Source organism: Castor canadensis, chromosome 7 (assembly GCF_047511655.1).
Source record: "Castor canadensis chromosome 7, mCasCan1.hap1v2, whole genome shotgun sequence".
Lineage (NCBI taxonomy): Eukaryota > Metazoa > Chordata > Mammalia > Rodentia > Castoridae > Castor > Castor canadensis.
Genome location: NC_133392.1, coordinates 25,914,749 through 25,939,770, shown reverse-complemented (window position 1 = coordinate 25,939,770; position 25,022 = coordinate 25,914,749). Strand labels below are relative to the sequence as shown.

The following is a 25,022-nucleotide window of genomic DNA, read 5'->3' as shown; positions in this document are numbered from 1 at the left end:
AACTACATAAAACAACTACTGTCTTATGTAGTTGTTATACCATTTTACGTTTACACCAGCTGTACAGTGGTTCCAATTTCCCCATATCATTGCCAATGCTTGTTATTTTCTGTTTTTATTTATTTATTTTTTTGATAGTTGCCATCCTGATGAGTGTAGTTTTGGCTCGCATTTTTCTAATGATTAGTAATATTTAGCATCTTTTCATGTGCTTATTGGCCATTTGTATGTCTTTTTTGGAGAAATAGCCATTCAAGTCCTTTGCTCATTTTTGAGATGTGTGTGTGTGTGTGTGTGTGTGTGTGTGTGTGTGGTTTTTTTTTTGAGTTTGAGAAGTTCTCTGTATTTCTGGATAGTCATACTTATCAGATACCTGATTTGCAAATACTTCACTCATTCGGTAAGTTACTTTCCTTTTTAGATTGTTGATACTGTCTTTTTTTTTTTTTTGAAACAGTATCTCATTTTGTATTCTGGGTTATCCTTGAACTTGCTGTGTAGCCCGGATGGCCTCAAATTTGTGATCATTTTGCCCCAGCCTCCTGAGTGTTGATATTACAGCATGTGGTACCACACTCAGCATTGATACTGCCTTTTTTAAAAAATATCTTTTAATGTATAAAAATTTAAAATTTTTTGTGAAGTCCACTTTGTCTATTTTTTATTGTTGTTGTCTGTGTTATTGGTGTCATACTCCAAAAAAATCATTTCCAAATCTGAAGCTTTTGCCTATGTATTCTTATAAGACTTTTATAATTTTAGGCTTTACATTTAGATTTTTGCCCTATTTTGAATTGATTTTTGTATATGGTATTGGATTAAGGTTCACCTTCATTATTTTCCATGTGATGCCAGTTTTCCCAGCATGATTTGTTGAAAAGATTGTCTTTTCCCCATTGAATGGTCTTGACACACTTGTCAAAAATTATGTGAAATAATATGACAGGGTTTCTGTCTGGGTTCTCTGTTCTGTTCCATTGGGCTATGTGTTGTCTTTGTGCCAGTGCTGTATTATATTAATTACTGTAACTGGTAACATTTGAAGCTAGAATGTGTGAATCCTTGAGCTGTTTTGTTTTTCAAGATTATTTGGACTGTTTGGGGTTACTTGAAATTTGGTATGAATTTTAGGGTGGCCTTATCGATTTTTACAAAAACACCATTGGAATTTTGATAGAGTTTGCATTTAATCTAGATATTCCTTTGGGTAGTATTGACATTTTAACAATGTTAAATTCATGAACATGGGACATGTTTCCATTTTTTATGTCTTTTATTTCTTTCAGCAGTGTTTTGTTGTTTTCATTGTACAAGTTTTTCACTTCCTTGATTAAGTTAATTCAGATAGGCTTTATTCTTTTTGATGCTATTGTAAATGGAATTGATTTTCTTGCCACTTAAAAATTGCTTCATTCTGCTTAAACTAATTTCCAGAAGTAGTGTACCTTTGCCTTATTTTTAAATACAGTTTTTAAAATTCTTTTGTCTTTTTGTTTTCTCAGTTTTCCATCTTTTCAACTGGTCAATCTATTTCTAATTATATTAGCTTTTTTTCACTCAGTTGTGTTTCTTCCACCACATTGATGCTGCTCAGAGTCAGCACATCCTTGAAATAAGTGGAAAAATTATATGACCTGAGAATTGGTAAACTATTTTGGAAACTAAAATTAAATTATTACTGATGTCACTTTGTTGTTGATTTGTCTTAACTGACCAGTAACTTAAGCTTTGAGGCTGGTAGAGTGGCTTAAGTATAGAGTGCCTGCATAACAAGAGTGAAGCCCTGAGTTCAAACCCTAGTACCGCCAAAAAAAAAAGCAAGTCAATAATCTAAATTTTGGATTAACAACCAGAACATCATAAATAAAAGTAGTATTTGAGACTGTAAAGAAACAAGTGTATTTGTTTCTATTTTGTAGAACTCAGGAAATAACATGAAAATACTTTTTAGAAAAAATATTTTTTGTGATTTTTTTTGTGAAATTATGGAGAGGGTACAGTTGAGCCTCATTATTCACAAATTCTATATGTGCAAATTTTCTAATTTCTATGCTTGGTTGCTTATATGGTCATTTCTGAATGTGCAAAGAGCTGTGAATAATTTATGTCCCTTGTCTTAGTCCATTTTATGCTGTTATAACAGAATATCAGTAACTGGAGGCTGACAAGTCTAAGATCAAGGGGCTGGCATCTGATGAAGGCCTACTTGCATTGCCATCCCATGGCAGAAGGTGGAAGGGCAAGACATTAAGAGGGGATGAAATCACTTTTTTATACCGGGCACCAATCCCACCCATTAGGATGGAGCTCTCATGGCCTAATTGTCTCTTAAAGGTTCTACCTCTTAATGCTGTTACAATGGTAGTTCACTTGAATATGAGTTTTGGAAGGGACACTCAAACCATAGTACCCCTCACTCTCCCCTAGCACATTCCGAGCTAGAGCTAAGCAAGGCAGTGCTCTGCCTTGTTATTTCAGAGGATGGGCATAGCAGAGGACAGTATAGTGTAGTGCAAGAGCCTCTGGCTCTGGAGCCAGTTGGACAAGGTTTGAATCCCAGCTCTGGCATCCATTGTTGGGGTGGTCTCAGGCAAGTCATTGTCTCAAATTCACTTCTTTTTTGTAAAATAAAGAAAATGAACTGTACTTGGATGAATCATTTTTAGGTAGGCCGTAATCTATGTGAGATGTATATACCCCCGCTGTACATACCCAGTCGCACATGTGCATGTATTTCCCCTGTGAGCAGTGATTTAGTATTTGCTAATTCAGTGTTTATAGCAACTCTGTAGAACATAAATGCCACAAATGATTGACTGTATGTCTTTACCGAGTGATGATGAATAATTTACCTTTTTTGTGGTGGTACTGGAAGTTGAATTCGGGGCCTCACACTTGCTAGGCATGTGCTCTGCCACTTGAGCCACAACCCCAGTCCATAGTTCTACCCTTATTGATACTTGTTCTTACCAAAATCATATCAGAACGCAGAAAGATCGTCAGAATTAGCATATAATTTAAAATAAATAACAATAGTGTCAGCAGTGTTAAAAAATATGATTCCTTCAGCACTGTTACCTCTCTTGTCACTTAACAGCTCTTTGACACTTTGAAAATTTATTACCCAAATATTTTTTACTATCTGTGCCTTAATTCTCCTGTCTGTAGTCCTCATGGGGTTTTGAAGATTATGTCAGTTATTAATCTATTGTCAATCAGCCCCAAACACCCTCCTGTCCTCTGATTTGTGATGCTGATTTTAAAACTGCAAATCACATTTCTGGCCCCCTCCTCCCTATACTGGGGATTGAACTCAGAGTCTTGTGCAAAGCTAGAGAGGTGCTCTACTACTTAAACTATGCTCCAGCCCTTCTGTTTGTATTTTGTTTTTGAGGTGGGGGTCTCACTAACTTTGCCTAGTCTGGTCTTTAACTTCAGATCGTCAGTGACTCCATCTGCTTTTTAAATTTCACAAGTAGAGGGCACTAGAAAGATGCTGCAAGGAGGAGGAGGCAGACAGGACTTTATATTTAAAATAATTTGAGATTTTTTTGCCCTATTTTTTACAAAATACTAAAAATTTCAATTTAACTACCTAGCTCAAGAAACATTAAGCATGGGGCACCGATGGCTCATGTCTGTAATCCTAGCCTTTTGGGAGGCTGAGATAGGAGGATCAAGGTTTGAGGCCAGTCCTGGCAAAAAGTTCACGAGACCCCCCCATCTCTAAAATAACCAGAGCAAAATGGACTGGAGGTGTGGCTCAAGCAATAGAGTACCTGCTTTGCAAGTACAAAGCCCTGAGTTTAAACCTCTGTCCCACCCCCCCAAAAAAAAACAACAAAAAAAGAAATTAAGCTAATCATTGAATTTATTGATATTAATATGCTCAAATATCACCTCATTTAGGTCTAACTTCCATATTTACAGTGAACTATCTTTCCTGTGTGCTCCCATCCCCCCATTTCCTCATTTTTCTCATCATGTTATTTTTTTCTCCATAATACTAATCACTATGTATTATCTATTTATTTGCGTATTGATTGTTCAATTCCCACAATTACAAGTGCCATGACTATAGAGATGTTTTGTCAGCATCTGGAATAGTGCCTGATGTATAGAAAGCACTTAATCCTTGTTGAAAGAATGAGTTGGTTTTAGTACAACTCTTAATGATACTTCAGTAGATTTTTATATTCATTTCTTTTCTAAAACAGGTTTCACTAGGGTGGTGTTTGTCTTTTTGCTTTTCTCAGCCTTGGTTGTAGTTAATGTTTGTGAACTGTGATTTGGTTTATTTAGTTTTTGTATTTGCTGTGGTTGAATGTCCTTATACATTGGACAGTTGGGTCTTAACCCCTTGTCTTGGGATGGAGGGGAAATACCTTTTAGTTTTCAACCTTGAGATCAGAACATCTAAATTAACAGAACCAATCCCACTGATTGTTGAAATGATTGAATTAATCTGTCTTTTTCATTGTTTTTGTTCAGATTCCTTTTGTACTTATTACGGGTACTTACATATGTATATTTTCAGAATGCTGGAGATTGAACATGGGGCCTTGTGCATGCTGGGTAAGCTCCTGCCACTCAGCTACATCCCCAGCCCTTTTTATATGTTTTTTTGCCTAGCCTTTTGATTGATTTATACCTCTTTGGAACTGGTATCATTTCTGTTTTCTTTGCTGATTTTTCAATTTCCAGCTGAGAATTTTATTAAGATATATTTTTCATTATAAAAATTTTATATAGTCCTAGAAAATTTAAAACTATAGCAAGAAACTAAATTAGAATTTAAAAATTACCACATAGGAAATAATCACTGTTAAAAACAACAGTTGTATAAGAGAGTGTAATTTTCACCCTTCTTTTTTTTAGGGCATAAAATCAGTATAGAAAATTCATCCAGACAAGTTACTTGTTTATATAAAGTGGCCAAGCTGTATTGATTACTCATGAAAATAAAAACATAGTGACTTTACGTGTTCATGGTTGATCTCTGAAAACATTTTATCAGCAGAAGTTATGTTTTTAAACTAATATCTGATGTTTGTTATTCTATTCTTGCTTTTATTAACATTTGGTTAGTTATTTCATGAAGTATATGGGAATAGGGGTGTAACTCAGTGGTAGAATATGTGCTTAGTACGCACAAGGCCTTGGGATGGATCTCTAACCCCATATTAAAAACAAAAGAAACAAAAAAAAGGTACATCTTTTTTTTTCATTTGGTGATATTGAGGTTTGAATTCAGGGTTTCATTCATGCTAGGCAGGTACTCTGTCACTTGATTCACCCCTCCAAACCTTTTTCCTCTGGTTATTTTTGAAATAGAGTCTTACTTTTGGCAGGCCAGCTTGGACCTCAGTCCTCCTATTTTAGGCGGCCCACCTTAGTTGGGATGACACACCATAACACCCACCTTTTTCTCAGCCTCCCAAGTAGTTTGGATGACTGGCACACCAGCTGTTGGTTGAGATGAGGTCTCATGAACTTTCTGCCCCGGCTGGCCTCCAACAATGATACTCCTGATCTCATTCTCCTAAGTAGCTAGGATTATGGGCATGAGCCACAAGTGCCTGGCTAAAAAATTAATATCTGTTTATGAAGAATTTTCATACTTTTAGATATTACATGGATGAGACTTCTGAAAAACCACTTTATATCCTTGTTATTTGTTTAATGAATTGGGTCACACTTAGCAGTGCCTATTACACTTATGATGTTTTAGAATTCTTTTGAATCTGATTTTGCTGAGTAATCAAATCATTTTTAGGCAGTAACTTAGGAGGCACTGTGTTTTCTTTTTCTTCTTTTTTCCATCTCTCCATGCCTCCCTTCCTCCTCCTTCCTTTCTTCCTTTGTTCACCTTTTCCTTCTCTCATTCCTTTTGAGGTGGAGATTGAATCTATGGCTTAGTATGTACTCTGCCACTGAGTTACACCCTCAGCCCCTAGAAGTATTGTGCTTTCTGATGTAATTTTTATTTATTACTTATATTAAACAAAATGATATTGTTGGTTTAATCAGTATATCCAGGACAGTGGAATAACAGAATTGATAAAGAACTTTAGAGATTACATTGTATTAGTTAATTTTCTTCATTCATCCTATTCCATTCACCAGGGCTCATAGTTTACAGTGTTCTTCTCCAAGGACAAGTTCCCTCTGGTCTCTTTCTTCCCAGAGTGTTACACTGAAATGGTGGGAGAAGTGCTGATCTCTCACTGGTTTATTTCCTCTGCCTGGGAGGAGGATGAGTTCTAATTATTAGCTCAATTCTATTACCTTTCTGGCAGTACTGGAGTTCGAACTCAGGGCATCACACATTTGCTGTGCAGGTACTCTACCGCTTGAGCCACATTCTCAGTTCACAACAGAACTTTTCCTTCCTTCCTTCCTTCCTGCCTTCCTCCGTCTCTCTCTTCTTTCCTTTCATTCCATCTTTCCATCCTTCCATCTCTGAAATTGAGAAAGTGGCAGATGTGTTTTTTCGGTTGATGCCATTGAATAATTGTTGGCCAAGTAGTGGTCATGATATTGCTGTTGTCTCTGTGCTTCATGAACTTATACTCATCCCTGTATCATATGGTTGTAAAATCAAGAAAGTATCCCCATTATAATTTACAAAATGGGAGTCAGTGTCTTCTAAGATAATCTGGGAGACAGTAGCAGAGTGCTCTTGTAGGAAAGGTTGGAACTAGGCTAGGTGTGGTGGCACATGCCTGCAATCCTGGCACTCAGACTGAGGCAGGGTGATCATGAGTTCAGCCAGCACAGGCTACATAGTGAGACCCTGTCTCCAAAAACAAAAGAAAATGCTTCACCACCAAAGCTTTTTTTCTTTGGGTAGGGTAGGTACTGGGGTTTGAACTCAGGGCTATGTGCTTGCATTGCAGGTGCTCTACCACCTGAGTCACACCTCCAGTCTACCACCAAAACTTAATGGTCAGAAGACGATATTATGTGGAAAAGTACAGACATTAGGTAATTGCATCAAAAAGTGATTTCTACAGAATCCACTTAAGGGCTGGGGGCTTGGGTCAAGTGGTAGCGTGCCTGCTGAGCAAGCATAAGACTCTGAGTTCAGACCACCAAAAAAGAAAAAAAAAAAAGTCAAGCTTAAATATGAAGTATTTAATTTTTCATACGTTCATAGGGATAATAGATATACAATAGCAATTTATGTTTAAATATGTCCCAAAGGATCCTTTAAAAAAATAAAACAAAAATTCTGCATGTGGCATAATTTATATGTTTTATCTTAATGGACTGGAAAATAAAAGCACATCTTAAAAAGCATCTTAGACTTGATAAAATGTGGTAAAGGTGACCCACATAAAGTTGTCTTATCCAAAATATATTCTCTAAACTCTAAACCTTAGTATTCTTCTTTGCCTCTGTTTTTTTTCCTAAAGGAAGTAAAATTTAGCAGTAATCTACTTAGGAAATTCCCATATGCAAGCTTTGTTTATTCTTTTCATCTCTAAGATTAGATAATGGATCCCTCAGAAAACTCCCATATATGGATTTTGTTTTTAGTAGTTTCTTCCTCTTGTAAAAGAATACATGTCAATTGAAAAAAATCAAATAGTATGAAAGATACAGAAAGCCAACAGTACTGAAACTATACCATCCTTCTGATGTCATGTCTGCAGATGTTTAGTTAGCCATCTATTTATGAAAATGTGTGATTTTTACAAAATTACATATCTTTCATGCTGCCTTTTCTTATTCAGTGATGTGTTGTGGCTGCCATTCCATTTTAAGAAATATTAATTGATGAGTCAATTTTAATGACTGTAATTTCCCATTGTAGAACTGTACTGCATAATTTAAAGAGGTTCTTGTTAGTGGACATTTAGGTTGATACAGTTTTTCTAGCACTATTGCAAATAGTGGTTCGATGTTTATTTTTATGTATGCATGTTATTAAAAATGGGATTTGGATAATTATTTATTGAAATACTTGTTACTTGCTTTTAAAAAGTTTATTATTGGCTGCATGCCTGTAATCTCAGCTACTCAGCAGGCAGAGATCAGGAGGATAGCACTTCAAAGTCAGTCTAGGCAAATAGTTCAGGAGACCCTATTTCAAAAATACCTAACACAAAGAGGGGCTGGCAGGGTGGCTTAAGTAGTAGAGTGCCTACCTAACAAGTGTGAGGCCCTGAGTTCAAATCCCTGTACCACCAAAAAAGTTTTATTATTTTTTGTTTTTTAAAGGTAACAGTGCAGTGTTATTGATGTGATAGCATATAGTTTTGAAATGTCTTATGAAAACAACCTAATTGGTATTTTAAAATGAAATTTTTAACTTTAAAAAGGTGGTCTTGGGTCCTCCTGTGTATTTGAAACCTTTCATTTGTAATAAGTGGAGATGAGAGGTTATTAATGACAGAAAGGAATGGAAAAGTCAAACTACTAAGAGCAAGGAAAAATGACCAAACTGATGGAAACACAGCAAGACTGGAAAGGATGGAGGGGAGGCAAAACTTTACCTCCACCCTCTTAGGGTCCTGTCTGGGCCTGAAAATCAAATTGACATTAGATTATTGGGGGGAAAAGTATACAAATTTAATACCAGTTTTATGTGTCACAGAAGTCCTCATAAGGGAATGCAAACCCAAAGAAGTGCCAAAAACCTACATGTTTTGGTATTAGGTTAAACAAAGAAAGCCAGTTGTAGAAAAGTAGGGAAATTATGTGGGGTAAAAAGATTAGAATTGCTTTAACAAGGTCTATTTGTACAGAGGTCTCTGGACTATGACTCCCATCTAAGAATGTTCCTTTTCTCTTATTTTTCAGAAGACATCTTTCATGGGAGATTTTTAAATTTCCTGTTTTCAGAAAAAAAGGGTAAAATGAGAACGCCCTTCTTGCATCACTTTTTCTAAGCCATTACCTCAAAGTAATCCTTATATCAAGGTGGCATATTTGGGGTTCCCTTTAAGAGTAATGATTCAGGTTTAAAAAAAAAAAGGGCTTTGGAAACAGACCTGTATTTAAATCCTGATTCTGCCTCTTACTATCTTCCATAACCCGCGGAAGCCTTTTTACCCCCAGGTATCCTCTTTTGAAGAAGAGATAATAAAATAACATGAGTTATTTGTTGTGAGGATTAAATAATAATAGTAGTAATTATAGCTAATACTTTGGAATTCTTACTTTATGTACCAGACAGTATATTAAATATTTATGTGTATTTTTTCACTTGGTAAATTTGTATTACCTTAATTATCATAAACTTGTGAATTATAGGTAAATTCCACTGATGAGGAAACTAAACTAGAGAGGGATTTTGTAAGTTGCACCAAGCAACACAGCTAATAAGTAGCAAAAGCAGAATTAGACCTCTGAACAGTCTGACCCACTGGAGTCGGTGATTTGAAACACTGTCCTCTGTGCATATAAAAGTTTAACCCTGTACATAGCAAGTAGTAGTTAATATTTATGTTTAGGTTACCTTTTTAAAAAATACTGTATTAATAGCATGAGAAAACAAGCCTTAGACTGTGAGAAAATATTTGCAAAACACATTAGATGAAGGAATGTTACCTAAATTATACAAAGAACTCTTAAACCTCAACAATTAGAAAGAAAATGAACAACCCAATTTTAAAAATGGGCAAACAATTTGAACTGATAACTCACCAGAGATACACAGATGGCAAATAAACATGAAAAGATGTTCCACATCATATACCATTAGGGAATTGCATATTGAAACAAGATACCCTCATACCTATTAGACTGGTGAAAATCTACACTGAAAACACCAAAGTCTGTTGAGGTTGTGGAGCAGCAACTCTTACTCACTGCTAGTAGGTATACAAAATGGAAAACAGTTTGGCAGTTTCTTATGAAACATACCATATAATCCTGCAGTTACACCATTTGTTATTTACCCAAATGAATTGAAAACATATGTCTATGCTGAAACCTGCACATGCATGTTTATAGCAGCTTTATTCGTAACTGCTCAAATTTGGGAACAATCAACATGTCATGGGTGAGTGGATAAATAAACTATGGTACATCCAGACAGTGGAATATTATTCAACACTAAAAAGAAATGATCTGTCAAGCCACGAAAAGACCAGAGGAACGTTAATCTCAAATTACAAAGTAAAAGACAATCTGAAAAGTCTCCACACTGTATGATCCCAACTATATGACGTTCTGGTAAAGGCCAAGTCAAGGAGGCAGTGAAAAGATCAGAGGTTGCCAGCAGTTAGGAAGAGGTAGAATAAGTAAAACAGAGCACAGAGGATTTTTAGAATAGTAAAACTATCTTGTATGATACTGTCTGGTGGATACATCACGTTATACATTTGTTGAAACCCGTAGAGTATGCAGAATCAGGAGTGAATCATGATGTAAACTATGTACTTGGAATGATAATGATGTGTTCATCATTTGTAGAATGTTGGGTACTATTGATAGTGGGGGAGGGTTTGCATGTGTGGGAGCAGGGGATATAAAGGAGTTCTACTTTCTGCTCAGTTTTGCTATAAACCTAAATTTCAGTTGAAAATAAAATTAAAAATTTAAAAGTATGCATTGTAAGTATGACACCTCTGGTACTTTTATTTTTAGGCCCAGAATAAAGAGACAAATGTTTTAGCTGCTGCAAAGGTGATTGACACCAAATCTGAAGAAGAACTAGAAGATTATATGGTTGAGATTGATATATTAGCATCTTGTGATCACCCAAACATAGTCAAGCTTCTAGATGCCTTCTATTATGAAAACAATCTTTGGGTAAGTATTTTCTAGTGATCTGTGCAGATCACTAGATTCCAAAATGAATTGATTGTCCTAAAGAGGTTATGGAAACTTAATTTATATATTACCTCTTTTATTTAGTTACTTATGTTACTTGAAAGAAAGTTGATCTTCCAGTGAGAGTAATTAACCATATAATTATCCTCAGCTTCAACAGATGTTCAGATTTAGGTTTCAGATCATACCAGTTTCATAATTGTTTGACATTGGATCCTGGTGGAAAAACAGTCAGAAATATTAAATTTCCGCAAATAGGAAATTAGATGCCCTCATTTGTAATTTAAATTTAAGTAGTTATTTAAAAATTTTTAAGGGTTCTTTGTTTTCCTGTAAATTGTTTAATAACTTTTAACCCTAAAGTTTACATGCATTATATAACAACCTATAAAATACTTCTTAGAAATGTCAAATATTTATCTTATATATTATCAGGCTCTAGCAGAATATTTCCAAAGATTATAATGGAAACTAACTCCCAGATAATTTAATAAGTTAGGTCTTTACTAGAGACTGTTGCAAAATAAACATTTGGAGTATAATCAGGGACAGTTAATGGAAGGCATAGATATTAATAAAAGAATCACACTGTGTTAAGGGTTAAGATGGAAGAGTACATGGTGTTATATTTTACTACGGAGGTCAAGGAAAGTACCCATTAGCAAGTGATAATTGAGTTAGAATCTGAAGCTTTGTGAATGTATGTTTATGTATACATAAACGAAGTCTATATATTTTTAAGGATTTCTTTTCATTGATAGTTAAACAATATATTTGATTACTTAAATCATAATAGTTACCTTAAAAATGAGAACAGCATTTTACAGAGGTGACAAAATAAATATATAACACTGTACTGAATAAAATAAATCTATACCTGATAATTTTAGTGAACCAAGGATACTAAAAATGGTCATTAACAAAAATGGGAATGGCTGGGTATGGTGGTGCATGTCTGTACTCCCAGTACTTGGGAGGTAGAGGCAGGACAGTTGTAAGTTTTAAGGCCAGCCTGGGTTACACAGCAAGGCCTATCTCAAAAAACGAACAAAAACAAAGGAACAAGGAAAGGCTTTTACAATGTGTTCGCCTTGTACTTCTCAAATGTTTCGATAATGCAGATTATTTGATAATGATTCCTTTATATTTTTTGCTAAGTTGAAAAATTTCTGAAACTCAATGTAGTTTTAGACACGTACTTTTTTATTTGCATGCAGATCCTCATTGAATTTTGTGCAGGTGGAGCAGTAGATGCTGTGATGCTTGGTAAATACATTTTTATTTTTTGTTTGTGTCTTAAACTATATTTAAAAGAATTTCAAACATTTATATATACATATATATATAATTAGAGAGTGAAGTTCAATAAATTAAGAAATCAACTTTATATTCTTGGGTAATTATAATATAATCTAAAATGAAATGTTGAGTCTACTATATCAGGAAATTAATTTTTGTAAATATTTAATTTTAAAATAAGTTTACTGTATATGATCTTTGACAAGATCACAGAGATATGGTATATACTGAAAGATAATTAGTCCACTATGCTTTCATTGTATAAAAATGAAGATTTTTTTAATTTTAACTTTCTCTTTATAGAACTTGAGAGACCATTAACTGAGTCACAAATACAAGTAGTTTGCAAGCAGACTTTAGAGGCATTGAATTACTTACATGATAATAAAATCATCCACAGAGATCTAAAAGCTGGCAACATTCTTTTTACCTTAGATGGAGATATTAAATTGGGTAAGTTATTCAAGTCAGTAAAACCTTTGAATTTGTGCTCTGAGATTTAGCCCTGTATGTATGTGACTTGATATTGTTTCGTTACCACTCAAATATTTGAAACATGGAGAATTACTTCCTTGTAGTTAAAAAAAAAATTCCTTGGATAAATATTCATTAACTCTCAGAATTCCTAAGTATATATGCACCTAAAATAAAGACACTTTAAAAAGAAAGGATGGTTTTTACTTTCAAAAGGACAAACTTAAAAGTCTGGCTAAAATTTTTTTCCTGTAATTTTTTGTATATAGACATAACACTTATAAATATTTTGCATTTAGAGTATAATATAGTATAGTAATACTAACTCAATTTTATCTTCATTCTTGAAATTTATGTTTTGTAGATTTTTTTCCCATATTTAGTTTTATATTCTATTTTATATATAGGATGCTTTTATAAATATGGGCAAACCAGCAAAATAACCTTAAGTTTGAAAGTGATACCTAAAATAAGTATAAGGACTAGTATTTTAATTTCTTTTACACCGAAGGAATAAATGATTAACTCCACAAGAAGTAGATGTAGGTTTTAGATCGGAAGTTAAATAATTTGGTATATACACATACAAATGGAAGATATGGCTTTCTTTAAATACATCCAAGATAGGGTGTTTAAAAAAATCTGATGAGGTGTAAATCTGTGTATTTTGGAATGGTATTAAGAGGGAAAAATATATTCACAGCCACCTTGATACTAGTGATTGTAGCCATTTTACTTTACTTTGTTATGACATCTAAATGGGGATATACTAAATTTTATCCTTTTTATTGTGACATAATCATAGATATAGAAAACCGTAGGAAAAACTATGTAGCTTTCAGGATAAGAGCTTTGAAATCACCACTTAGGTCAGGAAATCAAATGTTACCAGGCACCCCAGTAGTTCTTCCATGTGCCCATCTCAACCACCACACCTCCCTTCTCACTCTTTGTCCTGAATTTTCTTGTTATCACTTCCTTGCTTTCTTTATGGCCCAGTCACCCTGTGTTCATCTCTAGACATTACAGTTTAAACTTGCCTATATATAAATTTTGATTTTTTTTTTTAAGTCTCCTTTAATTTACAGATCCCCTCGCTATCCCTTTCTTTGCATGATGGTGTGCATTTTCATAGAGGCAATATTACCCTCAAGGGAGCAATAATTCATTCCTTTGGAGCAAAAATATTAGATAAAACAATGGGTTGTGGACCCCTCACCCCGTGGCCAAAGGCACACAGTGCACGAACAGATATATAGTATATCTGTGTATCTGTGGCATTAAAATTTCATGGGGACAGGGAGGATTAGGAAAAATTATCTAAAAGCATTTCCTTAAAGGGAGTTAGTAATGAAAGAAAGTTGAAAAACACTGATCCATGGGACCTGGGCTGTTTGACCTGTAGTTTTCCCTCCAACTGCATTTTGCATTTTGCTTATTGCATAGTCACAATCATGACGATTTAATAAACTTTCTTTGTAGTTCCCACAAATTGGCAGATGAAGCCAAAGGCTTGATAAGACTATAGGTGATTTTCATTCTTTCATCAAGAGGCACACACTTCTGCTTTTTGCTAATTTTTTTTTGATATTAGCAGCTATTGATGTTTAATACCTAGATTCCTTCTTTGATTGGGGTTGAAAAATGAATTCTATCATTTTTCATTTGTTGTTTTTGGTAATTATTTTGATATAATTAATTTCATACTTTTTATGTGTTATTATAAATTGAGTATAACTTTATAAAAAGTTACTTCTGTTTAACTCCTTGGTTATTTAGGACCATAGCTCATTTAGAAAAGACAGGAAAAAGGCTTTATTGCTTTTATTTAGCTTTTAAGGTAATGAATTGGTTCTGAGCCCTAAGCTGGAAAAGGAGGGTAACCAAATGAGGAAACTATAATGTTGCTGTTCTTTGTAAGTTAAATCAGAAAACATAAGGTTTCTAATTTTTTTCTTCGTAATATAATTATTTTTATGTTGGCTTTTTGAGACAGGGTCTTGCTTTATAGCTGAGGCTGGCCTTGAACTCACTATATAGACCAGGTAGGCCTCCAACTTGAGATCCTTCTGGGTGCTGGGATTATAGGTGCCCACCACCATACTTGGTTTCTTTGTGACATATTTTATAAGGAAGTTGGCAAGACTTAAGGCTGTCAAAAAAGGCTACTTTGGGTTTTTTTTTTTTTTTTTAATTCATTTAGTTACATGTGCGTACCTTGTTTGGGTCATTTCTCCCCCCTCCCCCCCTCCCCCACCCAAAAAAGGCTACTTTGGTATAATTTCTATTTTCACACTATAGAAAAAAATGTTGATTTAATTGCAACTTGTAGCACTAGTTGGTGTTTGTTTTAAAGTGGATAAAACGTTCTATTTTTGTTTTCAATTCTAAAGAATTTGTCATCTGAAGACGTGTAAACATGGTAGTATTAAGTGTATTCGTGGTGGAAGTTTTTGGCAGTGTTTTTGGAAGGTGGCAGGAAGAGGGTGGTTAAGATTAGAATGGCAGAGAAATTGTTTCTCTTTCTATTTTGCTTACACTTTAATAAGAGTGGCCTTATTAAAGACTCGAAATGCTCCCCTCTCTTGCCTCATTGAATAGATTAACTGTGCTTAAAAACTGCGTTAATGTTATTGTATTATTATTTATTTCAAGCGGATTTTGGAGTATCAGCTAAAAACACAAGGACAATTCAAAGAAGGGATTCCTTTATTGGCACACCATATTGGTAGGTTTTTATTTTTACGAATTTACAGTGCTAGTCATGTTAGCAATTATTACTAATTTTGTCTACATAAATTTATTATACTAAGTATGGTTTTAATAGTTCTTAAGTTAAACATCTTAACTTTCAATTCTCTGTCTTCATAGGATGGCTCCTGAAGTAGTCATGTGTGAGACATCGAAGGACAGGCCCTATGACTACAAAGCTGATGTTTGGTCCCTGGGTATCACTTTAATAGAAATGGCTGAGATAGAACCACCTCATCATGAGTTAAATCCAATGCGAGTGCTGCTAAAAATAGCAAAATCTGAGCCCCCAACATTAGCACAGCCATCAAGATGGTAAACTATTCTAAACAAAGCTCTTTAAGAAGCAAAACTTGATGCTTTGTTTTTCTAATTTTCTAAGGGTACTTAAAATTAAGTTGGTATGTAAAAGACTACATGAATGAGAAAATACACTATTTTCAAGCTATAAGGACTGTATAGATAACTAATTTTTCCTGTGATTTGAAAATATGAGTGAGTTGAGATCTATAAGAAAAAGGTGTTTGCTGAACTGTAGAAAGTGAGGCCTGTGTGTGGTTGATGTGCATTTGTGGAATTTAGTATAATAGAATTTTTATGATTTTGACATACTTGTGAATATATGACTAAGTCAGTACTTCCTTACATACATATAAAATGTTCCTGTTAAAATTTTATTTTCAAGGTCTTCAAATTTTAAGGACTTTCTAAAGAAATGCTTGGAAAAGAATGTGGATGCCAGGTGGACTACATCTCAACTACTGCAGGTAAAATAGGGGTAGTTTGATAACAGCAAGTCATACCACTTTAATGCGTCTTTAAAGTAATACAATCTCAGATTCATTCACTGTGCTCTTTCCATTTGGGATTCTTTGTAGAAAGCTAAAATACATGGTGTAGTACTTAACATTTTGTTTATAGACATGTGATGCCATAATTAGCAGGCAGTGAGTTTATAAGTCATTACTCTTGTGCTTTTTTGATTCAGTTTAGTTATGTTCTTTTCATTTTTGTTAGTTGTTTTTGTAATGCCTCTCTAATTACTGAAAGAAAGCACCTTGTGGGCAGTGGCCATGAACTAATTAATTTTTTTTATATCTCTTACAGTGAGCGTAAGTATTCAGTAAATATTGTTGACTTTTAAAACATGATGTTAAAATGATTGGATAAATTTAAGTTTGGTTTAAAACAGGACCTGTTTGGAATATTTGAAATAAAAATTTGTCAAATAATATTATAGGTAGACAAATAGAATAACAAATCCTGGGACATTGCTATTAGGATAAATTGTGTGTACCTGCTGTGTTGTAGTGTTTTAGTCTGGGTTGTTTATCTGGAGAGTGGGGAAGCAGTTAAAAATTGCTTTGCTTTATGCAACAAATATGTTGAATTATTATCCACTACTACCCATTACCTACTACTACTGCATTTTTTCTCTTCTTTTTTTTTTTTTGGCTAGTACTGAGTTTGAGCTTAGGGCTTCATGGTTGCAAGGCAGGCACTCTAGTGCTTGAGCTACACCTCTAGCCCCTACTCTGGCATTTGAAGTCAATGACAGATATTGTTATGTATTAAGAATACAGAGAAGAATAAAATGTCCTTACTCTTCAGAACAGAGTAAAACAGGTACTTTTAGGTACTATTAACAGAAATCTGAAGCTTTTTGTGATGTTACTGAGGCTTTGGTAGGATTTATATAGATAGTTGTTACTTTTTAAGAATAATGTACTGACTTGAAACCTGTTTTAAAGTGGAATTTTAAAATTATTATTATTATTATTATTATATGGGACTGGAGTTTGAACTCAGGCTTCACTTTTGCTAGGCAGGCGCTCTACCACTTGAGCCACTCCACCAGCCTAAAATTTAGTTTTAAAAATTTATGCTTAATTTTCAAGCATACAGAAAACTACATGTACCTACTATGTTGATGTAACAGGTCTTATAACTTTTAATGAATTTCTTTAACATTCTTAAAAAATAAACAAGCAAACAAAAACCCAACAACAACAAAAAAGATCCAGTTTCAGGCAGCCCTTACTTTTGCTCATTCCCCTCTACTTCTTTTTCTTTCCTGGTGTTACATTTTCTGAACTTGTTTGTTTTTTTCCTACCCATAATTTCTGGTTTTTTTCACATAAGGATGTGTGCTTTATGTGTTTGAAATTTACTTTATAAGTAGGCATTTCAGTTGTTTTTGAATATGCTTTTTTTAATGATCAACAGCATCCCTTTGTTACTGTTGATTCCAACAAACCCATTCGAGAACTGATTGCAGAGGCAAAGGCTGAAGTAACAGAAGAAGTTGAAGATGGCAAGGAGGAAGATGATGATGAGGAAGCAGAAAATTCTCTGGTCAGTATCTAGAAAGGAAATTTCATTTAGTTAACTTTTAGAGTTAGGTTGTGATTTGTTGCAAGTGTATCTAAGGGATAACTGGTTGGTGGCTGTATAAAACCCTTGACTTTAGAAGTGAAGTTGATGGCAGGGTTGCCGCTTGCTACCCATTTTCATCATATTTATTATTGGAGAGTTGTCAGTTCTTTATATAATGTCAGCAAATTCTACTGAACAGATATTGAAAATCATTATATGTATAAACAGTGTTGATCACCATCTTCAGTTCATGTTTTAACACTAAAAATTTATAAAATCTTTTTTAGCCAATACCTGCAAGTAAGCGTGCCTCCTCTGATCTCAGTATTGCCAGCTCTGAGGAAGATAAACTTTCACAAAATGCTTGTATTTTGGAATCCGTCTCAGAAAAAACAGAACACAGTGCTTCTGAAGATAAATTTAGCAACAAAATTCTTAATGAAAAACCCACCACTGATGAACCAGAAAAGGCTGTGGAGAGTACTAATGAATATGTAAATGATGCTAATTTAGAAGCTATGCTTGAACTCCATGATAAAACAACAGAAATTCAGGAGAATGGAAGGGAGAAGAAGAGACCCAAGCTTGAAAATTTACCTGACAAAGACCAAGAAACTGTGGATATTAAATCAGTCAGTGAAGGAAGAGAGAATAATATAACAACTTTAGAAACAAATATTAAACATAATCTGAAACCTGAGGAAGAAAGAGATCAAGAAAAGCAACAGGTATTTGAAAATAAACTTACAGAATCTGAAGAAATTAAAGATACTTTGATGGATTTAGTGTCTCAAGAGGCTGGAGAAACAGAAGCAGATATCCAGGCAATTGATAATGAAGTTAAGCTTACAAAGGAAGATACCCAAGAGAACTTAGGAAAAGATGATAAAACTCAAACAGATGTGATCAGCAATACAAGCAGTGTGGTAGGAACTGATGAAGCAATCGATGTTGCTCAGAAGGCAGTTGAAAATAATACTGAAGATGCTCAGAGTAAGAATGGGAAAAAAGGGGTTGAAGAAGCCCAGAAATTAATAAATAAGCCTACGGAGGGTCCTATGACTGGTGGTACAGAGGAAGTACCTCCTGTTGAAGAAATAGTTGAGCCTAAGGAGATAGATCAAACAGCTGTAGAAAGTAAAACTGAGGAGCAGTTAATCAACAGTTTGGAGAACATATCGGAGGCCAATGAAGAACCAGTGGCACATGAAGTTGAGGAAGTTCCTGAGTCAAATAGCACTGAAGAAATAGAAGTCAAAAGGACAGTGATTGATACTGATGAAAAGGCTCTTGAAAGTGAAATTCAGGTTGTTCATGAAGCTACTGCTCAGATAGATACAGAGAAAAAAGAAATTCCACACGAAGTGCCAATTCAAACAGAACCTCAAGTTCCTGCAGCTTCACAGCCTAGTGAACCTCAGCCTGTCCCAATACCCAGTATTAATATCAACTCTGAAGATACAGAAAATAAAGGAGAAATAGGTGCTTTCTCAAAAACAGAAACAATTCTGCAACCAGAACCTGAGAATCAAAAGGAAAATGATACTGATTCAGGTACTGGTTCTACTGCTGATAATAGCAGCATTGACTTGAATTTATCCATCTCTAGCTTCCTAAGCAAAACTAAAGACAGTGGATCAATATCTTTACAAGTAAGTGCACATGGGTCCTTGTTTGTGTTTCTCCTTGTCATTATGGCAATTTAGAGTTTATTCCTGTCTTGAAAACATACCTGTGTAATACTAACCCTGTGAATTCTTTTGAACTATTAAGGTAATTAGTTAAAAAAGAACCAAGGAGATTCTGAATGTAATTTTCTTTAAATTTTTTAGTAGATCTTAATTTTATAAATCTGATACAAACAGTACAGTATAGTTGATTAATTTGATTTAGGTTTTTAAAATTGCCCATATCTAGATGTAGTTTTAGCAGGGGTCACTAATATGTGAAAGAACTGAGAAACTGAAGGAACTGTTAGTTTTTAAGCATGCTTAGGATATAAACAATCCTTGACTTACTACTGGCTCCTACAGACTACCACCCTTGCTTTCCTTAGGCATAGCCATTGCTATTGCCATAAAAACCATTGTGAAAACAGAACCCGAACCTACAACTCATCATCAGACTTGGAGCTACAGGAGCATAACTCTCAAGTCTCCGTGTGCTTAGGTGTCACCAGGGAGAGCTATGTAGAAGTCTGGGGAGGGTTATGAGAATCAGTATTTGTAACAAGAGATCCAATACAGGTGAGCCATGGACTACCTTTTGGAAAGTACTTTTTGGATACTCTGGGTGGATAAGTAACAGAAGAGAAAATTGAAAAGCTGAAAACACTTTAGGAGAACTAACCTTAGGCACAGGACTTTAAGACATATGACTGGTCAGCCTGCCTATTTGCCCCAACGTATTTCATGTGTTGCTTGGATTTTCTTTTTTTTCAGTTTACTTTGTTTCAGTGATTGAAATTCCATTAATCCAAAATTCATTCACTGACATAATAGCTTCTTTTAAAACATACAAATACTTCTGTGAAGAATATATTGTGGATACCATAGTAGCAGCTGAAGAAATGTGAAGTCTGGAGGTTAAGGAAGGTAGGTTTGTTTAGAGCAGGCCAACGTTAAATTTTTGAGGAAGTCAGGAGAAGCTACTATAGTCAAGGGCCACGAGGATCCTGGGACCTGGAGATTGGAACAGAAAGAAGTTGCAGAAAGGTGATCAAAAGATGCCAGAAGCCAACTTTAAAATTCGATTGCATTTTAGGTTTAACATTTTTACCTTCTACTTTTGCTTCCCCCCTCCCTCCATCACCTCTCCCTCCCTTCCGTCCTCTTTCCATCCTTCATTCTTTCCCCTTCCCTCCCGTCCCCTTTCCTCTCCACTCCCCCTCCACCTACTTTCTCCTCTTCCTCTTCCTCTTCTTCTTCCTCTACTGTATACCTCAGTCTGGCCTCAAACCCTGAGTGCTGGCTGCTCCTTCCTAAACTCCTTCCGCCACAGTTAAACCAAGTAATTATCTGATCTCCACACTTAATTGTTCACCAAAATGTATTTGTAGAGTTATATTTCTGTTATTTCTATTAGCATTTAAAAGCTTTGGAGTCCCCATTGGGGAATAGAGAGTGAGGAATAAAGCACTTGTTCTTAATAAGGAATTTTAGGCTATATCTAGTAGGCAGCTCTGGTACTTTAGGATATAGTAGAAGCACTGTCTTTCTGGGAACTCAGAAGTCACATGACCAGCTCTGGCCCTAGATGGAGAAATGTCATTGTTACTATTGCTACAGCCCTGGCAATGTTCAAACCTTTTCTGAGGGCTGGAGGTATGGCTCAAGGCCCTGAGTTCAAACCCCGTACCACAAAAAAACAAAAAAAGAAAAAAACTTACTTTGAGAATGTTGTCGCGAAAATAGATTCGTAGCTGCCCTCAGTCCTGTTGCTTTAGATTTTTTTTTTTAAATGAGCCTCTTAGAATTCATTTTAAGTGTTTTGTGAGTGAAAAAGCAGAGGTATCTCAGCTAAGACTGAAAAGATGAAGAAAAAATTGTTGACATGTAAAAGTTACACTGTTTAGCCATTTATGTGAAATGCTCACTGTCATTCATGCCTAATTATGGTAGTGTCTTAAAAGTAAAATGTCTACTTTTACTTTTAAAGAAATGATTTCATCTATAAAATCAAATGTAAATCAAATGAAGCATAATGTAATAGAACTGATTCCACAGATGAGTCTCACTGCTTTAGACTTATAGTCTTCATGACTGTTCAGATATTTTTATTTTTTAGAAAAATGTTTGCTTGTTTTTTTTGCCTCTGAATTCCTTATACAAAACCTAACTTAAATGAAATCTTATCCAGGAAACAAGAAGACAAAAGAAAACACTGAAGAAAACACGGAAATTTATTGTTGATGGTGTAGAAGTGAGTGTCACGACGTCAAAGATAGTTACAGATAGTGATTCCAAAACCGAGGAATTGAGGTTTCTCAGGTGAGTAGAGAAACTACGTAATTAAAACTAGTTTGTGGGTTGGAGGAATAGCTCAAGTGGTAGAGCACCTGCCTAGCAAACGTGAAGCCTGGAGTTCAAACCCCACTAACACACACACACACACACACACACACAGTTCACCTGGAGTTCACACACACACACACACACACACACACACACACACACAGTTCACCTGGAGTACACACACACACACACACACACACACACACACACAACCAAACCGTTTGTATCCTGTTTTGTGTTTCTGCAGAGTCTGAAGAATAATTAAGGGTAAATTCTTGGTCAGTTTTGGAGTATTTAAAAATTGTTTTCTAAATTAAAAATTATTTTTTAAACTTTTTTCCTAAAGTGTTAAGGTGTAATTTTTGTTGCTTTCTGTCTTTACTCATGCATTTTGTCAGACGTCAAGAACTTCGAGAATTAAGGTTTCTTCAAAAAGAAGAGCAGAGAGCCCAACAGCAGCTCAATAGCAAACTGCAGCAGCAACGAGAACAGATTTTCCGGCGCTTTGAGCAAGAAATGATGGTACAGTCTTAGGTTTTTGTACCATTTTGTTTATAATGAAATTTAGTGCTTAAAAAACAAAACAAAACAGTGAGTTTTAGAATTTAATTTCTGATTATTAGAAACCAGTATTTCTTAGATGTGCATGTTGTTGGTTAATTTTTCAGTGTTCCAATTCCATCGTTCAGTATAGAATCTTAATATTTTAAGTCAGCCTACAGTAGTTGTTTTCCTACTGGCTGAGTATTAGAACTCCATGGGGGCTTTTGCAAAATCCACCTTCTTCTCTAGCTCTTGTAGTTAAGCCTTCATCTTCCTATTCATTGCTGCCACAGAAAACAGTTATAACTAGTCAAGAGTAATTGTTTCTAGTCCTTCAGTTTTTACTTGTGTCTGGAGTTGGAAAGAGAGTAATGTGATACAAATTTTGATAACTTAAACTTAACATTTAGGTTAATGTAGTTTAGAGAAAAGATCATTTGAACTAGTATTCAAGTTTAAATAGAGTTCCACTGTCTTGTAATTGTAAGTGGTAAGTATTGTTTTGCGTGAAGTGTGGCATTGGTTGATTACATGTATTGTATCATATCAGTAAATTCCTAAGAAAATGAGATCTTATTCTTACTAAATATTTTCATAATACTTATAGCCTGTATAAACCAAATTGTTTAGTTTTTCAGCTTCTTCTATTTTAATTCTTTTGGCTTTTCTTGAGACAGGGTCTCTCTAAGAAGTTCGGGCTGCTCTTGAACTTGTGATCTTTCTCCTCCATCTTCCCAAGTGTTGGGATTATAGGCTTGCATTGCCATACCCAGCTTCAATTTCTTTTAAAAAAGAAAGCATACTTATTACAAATATTTATATCAGTAACAAAATTGTTTTGTAACTTGAGTATGTGGAGTCATTTGTTGAAAGAGTAGATTTATAATTCCAGAAGATTTGTTTCACTAGATAGAATAAGATGTTTATTTTAAGAATCTTAATGATGAAGAGAAAATCTGAAAATGACAACTACTGCTACATTTTTAAATGTTTTCAGATGATCCCTTTGACTTATCAAAAAATTTCACTGAATGAATATTGACATTTTTCTTACTTTAGTAATTCACAGCAATTAGGAATTCTGGATGTCAAGTTTTTTAACATTCTATTGTATAACGGAAGTAAAAATGGTAGAAGATAAGTGCTATCCATCATTTTGAAGAATCTCATAACATTTTATTGCATTTGATTTCAGTATTGCAAAGATTATATCACATCACTAAATTTAAATACTACTTACATGTTCTTAGTAAACGTCTTCACTATAATGACTTAGTATGGCTGATATGCTACATTGTTTTATAGAGTAAAAAGCGACAATATGACCAGGAAATTGAGAATCTAGAAAAGCAACAGAAACAGACTATTGAACGACTAGAACAAGAACACACAAATCGCTTGCGAGATGAAGCCAAACGCATTAAAGGGGAACAAGAAAAAGAGCTTTCCAAATTTCAGAATATACTAAAGAACCGGAAGAAGGAGGTAAGTGTAACTACTGTTTGTAATTACTACGGTATTTTTAAAAATGTAAATTTAAGGCTATTCATTCTCAGTCCTTCCTTTGTCCTGTCTTCCCAACAGTGATGAGTTGGCAGTAGTAAGGTCAGGTATTATCCCCATTTTACTGCCAAGACAGATAAGTAAAAGAGGTTTTAGTGGCCTGATCAGGTTCATAAACTCACTAAATGTCTAGCAACCTTCAGCCAAGTCTTTAAACTAAATCTAATCTGTGTTCTAATCTACCCTTCCTCTTTTATTAATGCAACATTTGAGGCCTTATATAGAAATGTTTTTTCAAGAAAACTTACTTCATTGATATTTGCCAATGGCAGCAATAATCATTTTATTATTTATTAATTACCATCTTTGGTTCATACTTATAGGAAATTTTTCTTGACTAGCTTTATTGATTTTCTTAGACATTGTACCAAACAAAACCTGAATAACTTGGAATTCAAAATAATATCTATAAGCCCATCAAATTGAAAGGTGATTTGAAGAAGCAAAAGTGGGAAAATATTAATTAGAATGAGTTTTTATCTTTCTTGAAATGGTTTCATTTCAATATTATTATTTACTATAAAATTTACTTATTTTTTGCTATATTATTTACTATAAAAGATTGCCATTGATTCATAAGGAGGATTTCCACATTTTATTGCATCTTTTTGTCCCCAAATTAAAATAAAACTGCAAGAACGTTACATATAAATAAATAATTTTCAGAGATATGGTTTATGGTTTATTTTGCATCTTCAGTGTAGGAGGAGGATTAACTTTTTCATGATATAAAGACCCCAGGGAAAATAATTATAATTAGTTCTATTAGAATTGGAAAAAAAAGTCTCAACCAAACTAGTAAATTCATTTTCATTTTTATAACATATTTTACATAGCCAGAGATTCCTTAGCTTCATTGAAATTATGAAGAGAATTGGATGTTATACTGTTGAATCTTAAGGATGTGCTTTAAATTGGATAAAGTTGAATGTTAATAGAATATGTTCAGTGATTTCTTTAGGCAAAGATGAATGTAAAGGTGTGTAATTTTATTTGATGTAGCTACCATTTCTCAAAATAAGGTTTTATTTTACTGTTTATCATGTTTTATATAGAATTGCTCCATATACCATGATGGGGATATTTGTTAATTTTCTTAAAACTGTGGATAGTTTTTATTGAGAGGTTATTCTTCGTATCACATTAAATTAAAATATTTTTACAGTTAAATATGACTTAATCCGAAACAAGTAAGTCTTCAGTGAATGTTTTGAAGTA

At 34.4% G+C, this 25,022-nt stretch overlaps 1 protein-coding gene across 2 annotated transcripts in view; it reads left to right on the top strand.

Annotated features, from left to right (window-relative positions):
- Slk (STE20 like kinase) overlaps nt 1–25,022 on the top strand; it is a 49,827-nt gene that overhangs the window by 8,238 nt on the left and 16,567 nt on the right. For both annotated transcript variants that reach the window (XM_020161807.2, XM_020161806.2), the window contains exons 2-12: nt 10,600–10,764; nt 12,003–12,051; nt 12,388–12,537; nt 15,214–15,286; nt 15,430–15,624; nt 15,995–16,076; nt 17,536–17,664; nt 17,973–19,337; nt 21,544–21,674; nt 22,097–22,220; nt 23,547–23,726. In XM_020161807.2, coding sequence (XP_020017396.1) covers nt 10,600–10,764; nt 12,003–12,051; nt 12,388–12,537; nt 15,214–15,286; nt 15,430–15,624; nt 15,995–16,076; nt 17,536–17,664; nt 17,973–19,337; nt 21,544–21,674; nt 22,097–22,220; nt 23,547–23,726 — 2,643 coding nt within the window. The remainder of the gene's footprint in view (nt 1–10,599; nt 10,765–12,002; nt 12,052–12,387; nt 12,538–15,213; nt 15,287–15,429; nt 15,625–15,994; nt 16,077–17,535; nt 17,665–17,972; nt 19,338–21,543; nt 21,675–22,096; nt 22,221–23,546; nt 23,727–25,022) is intronic.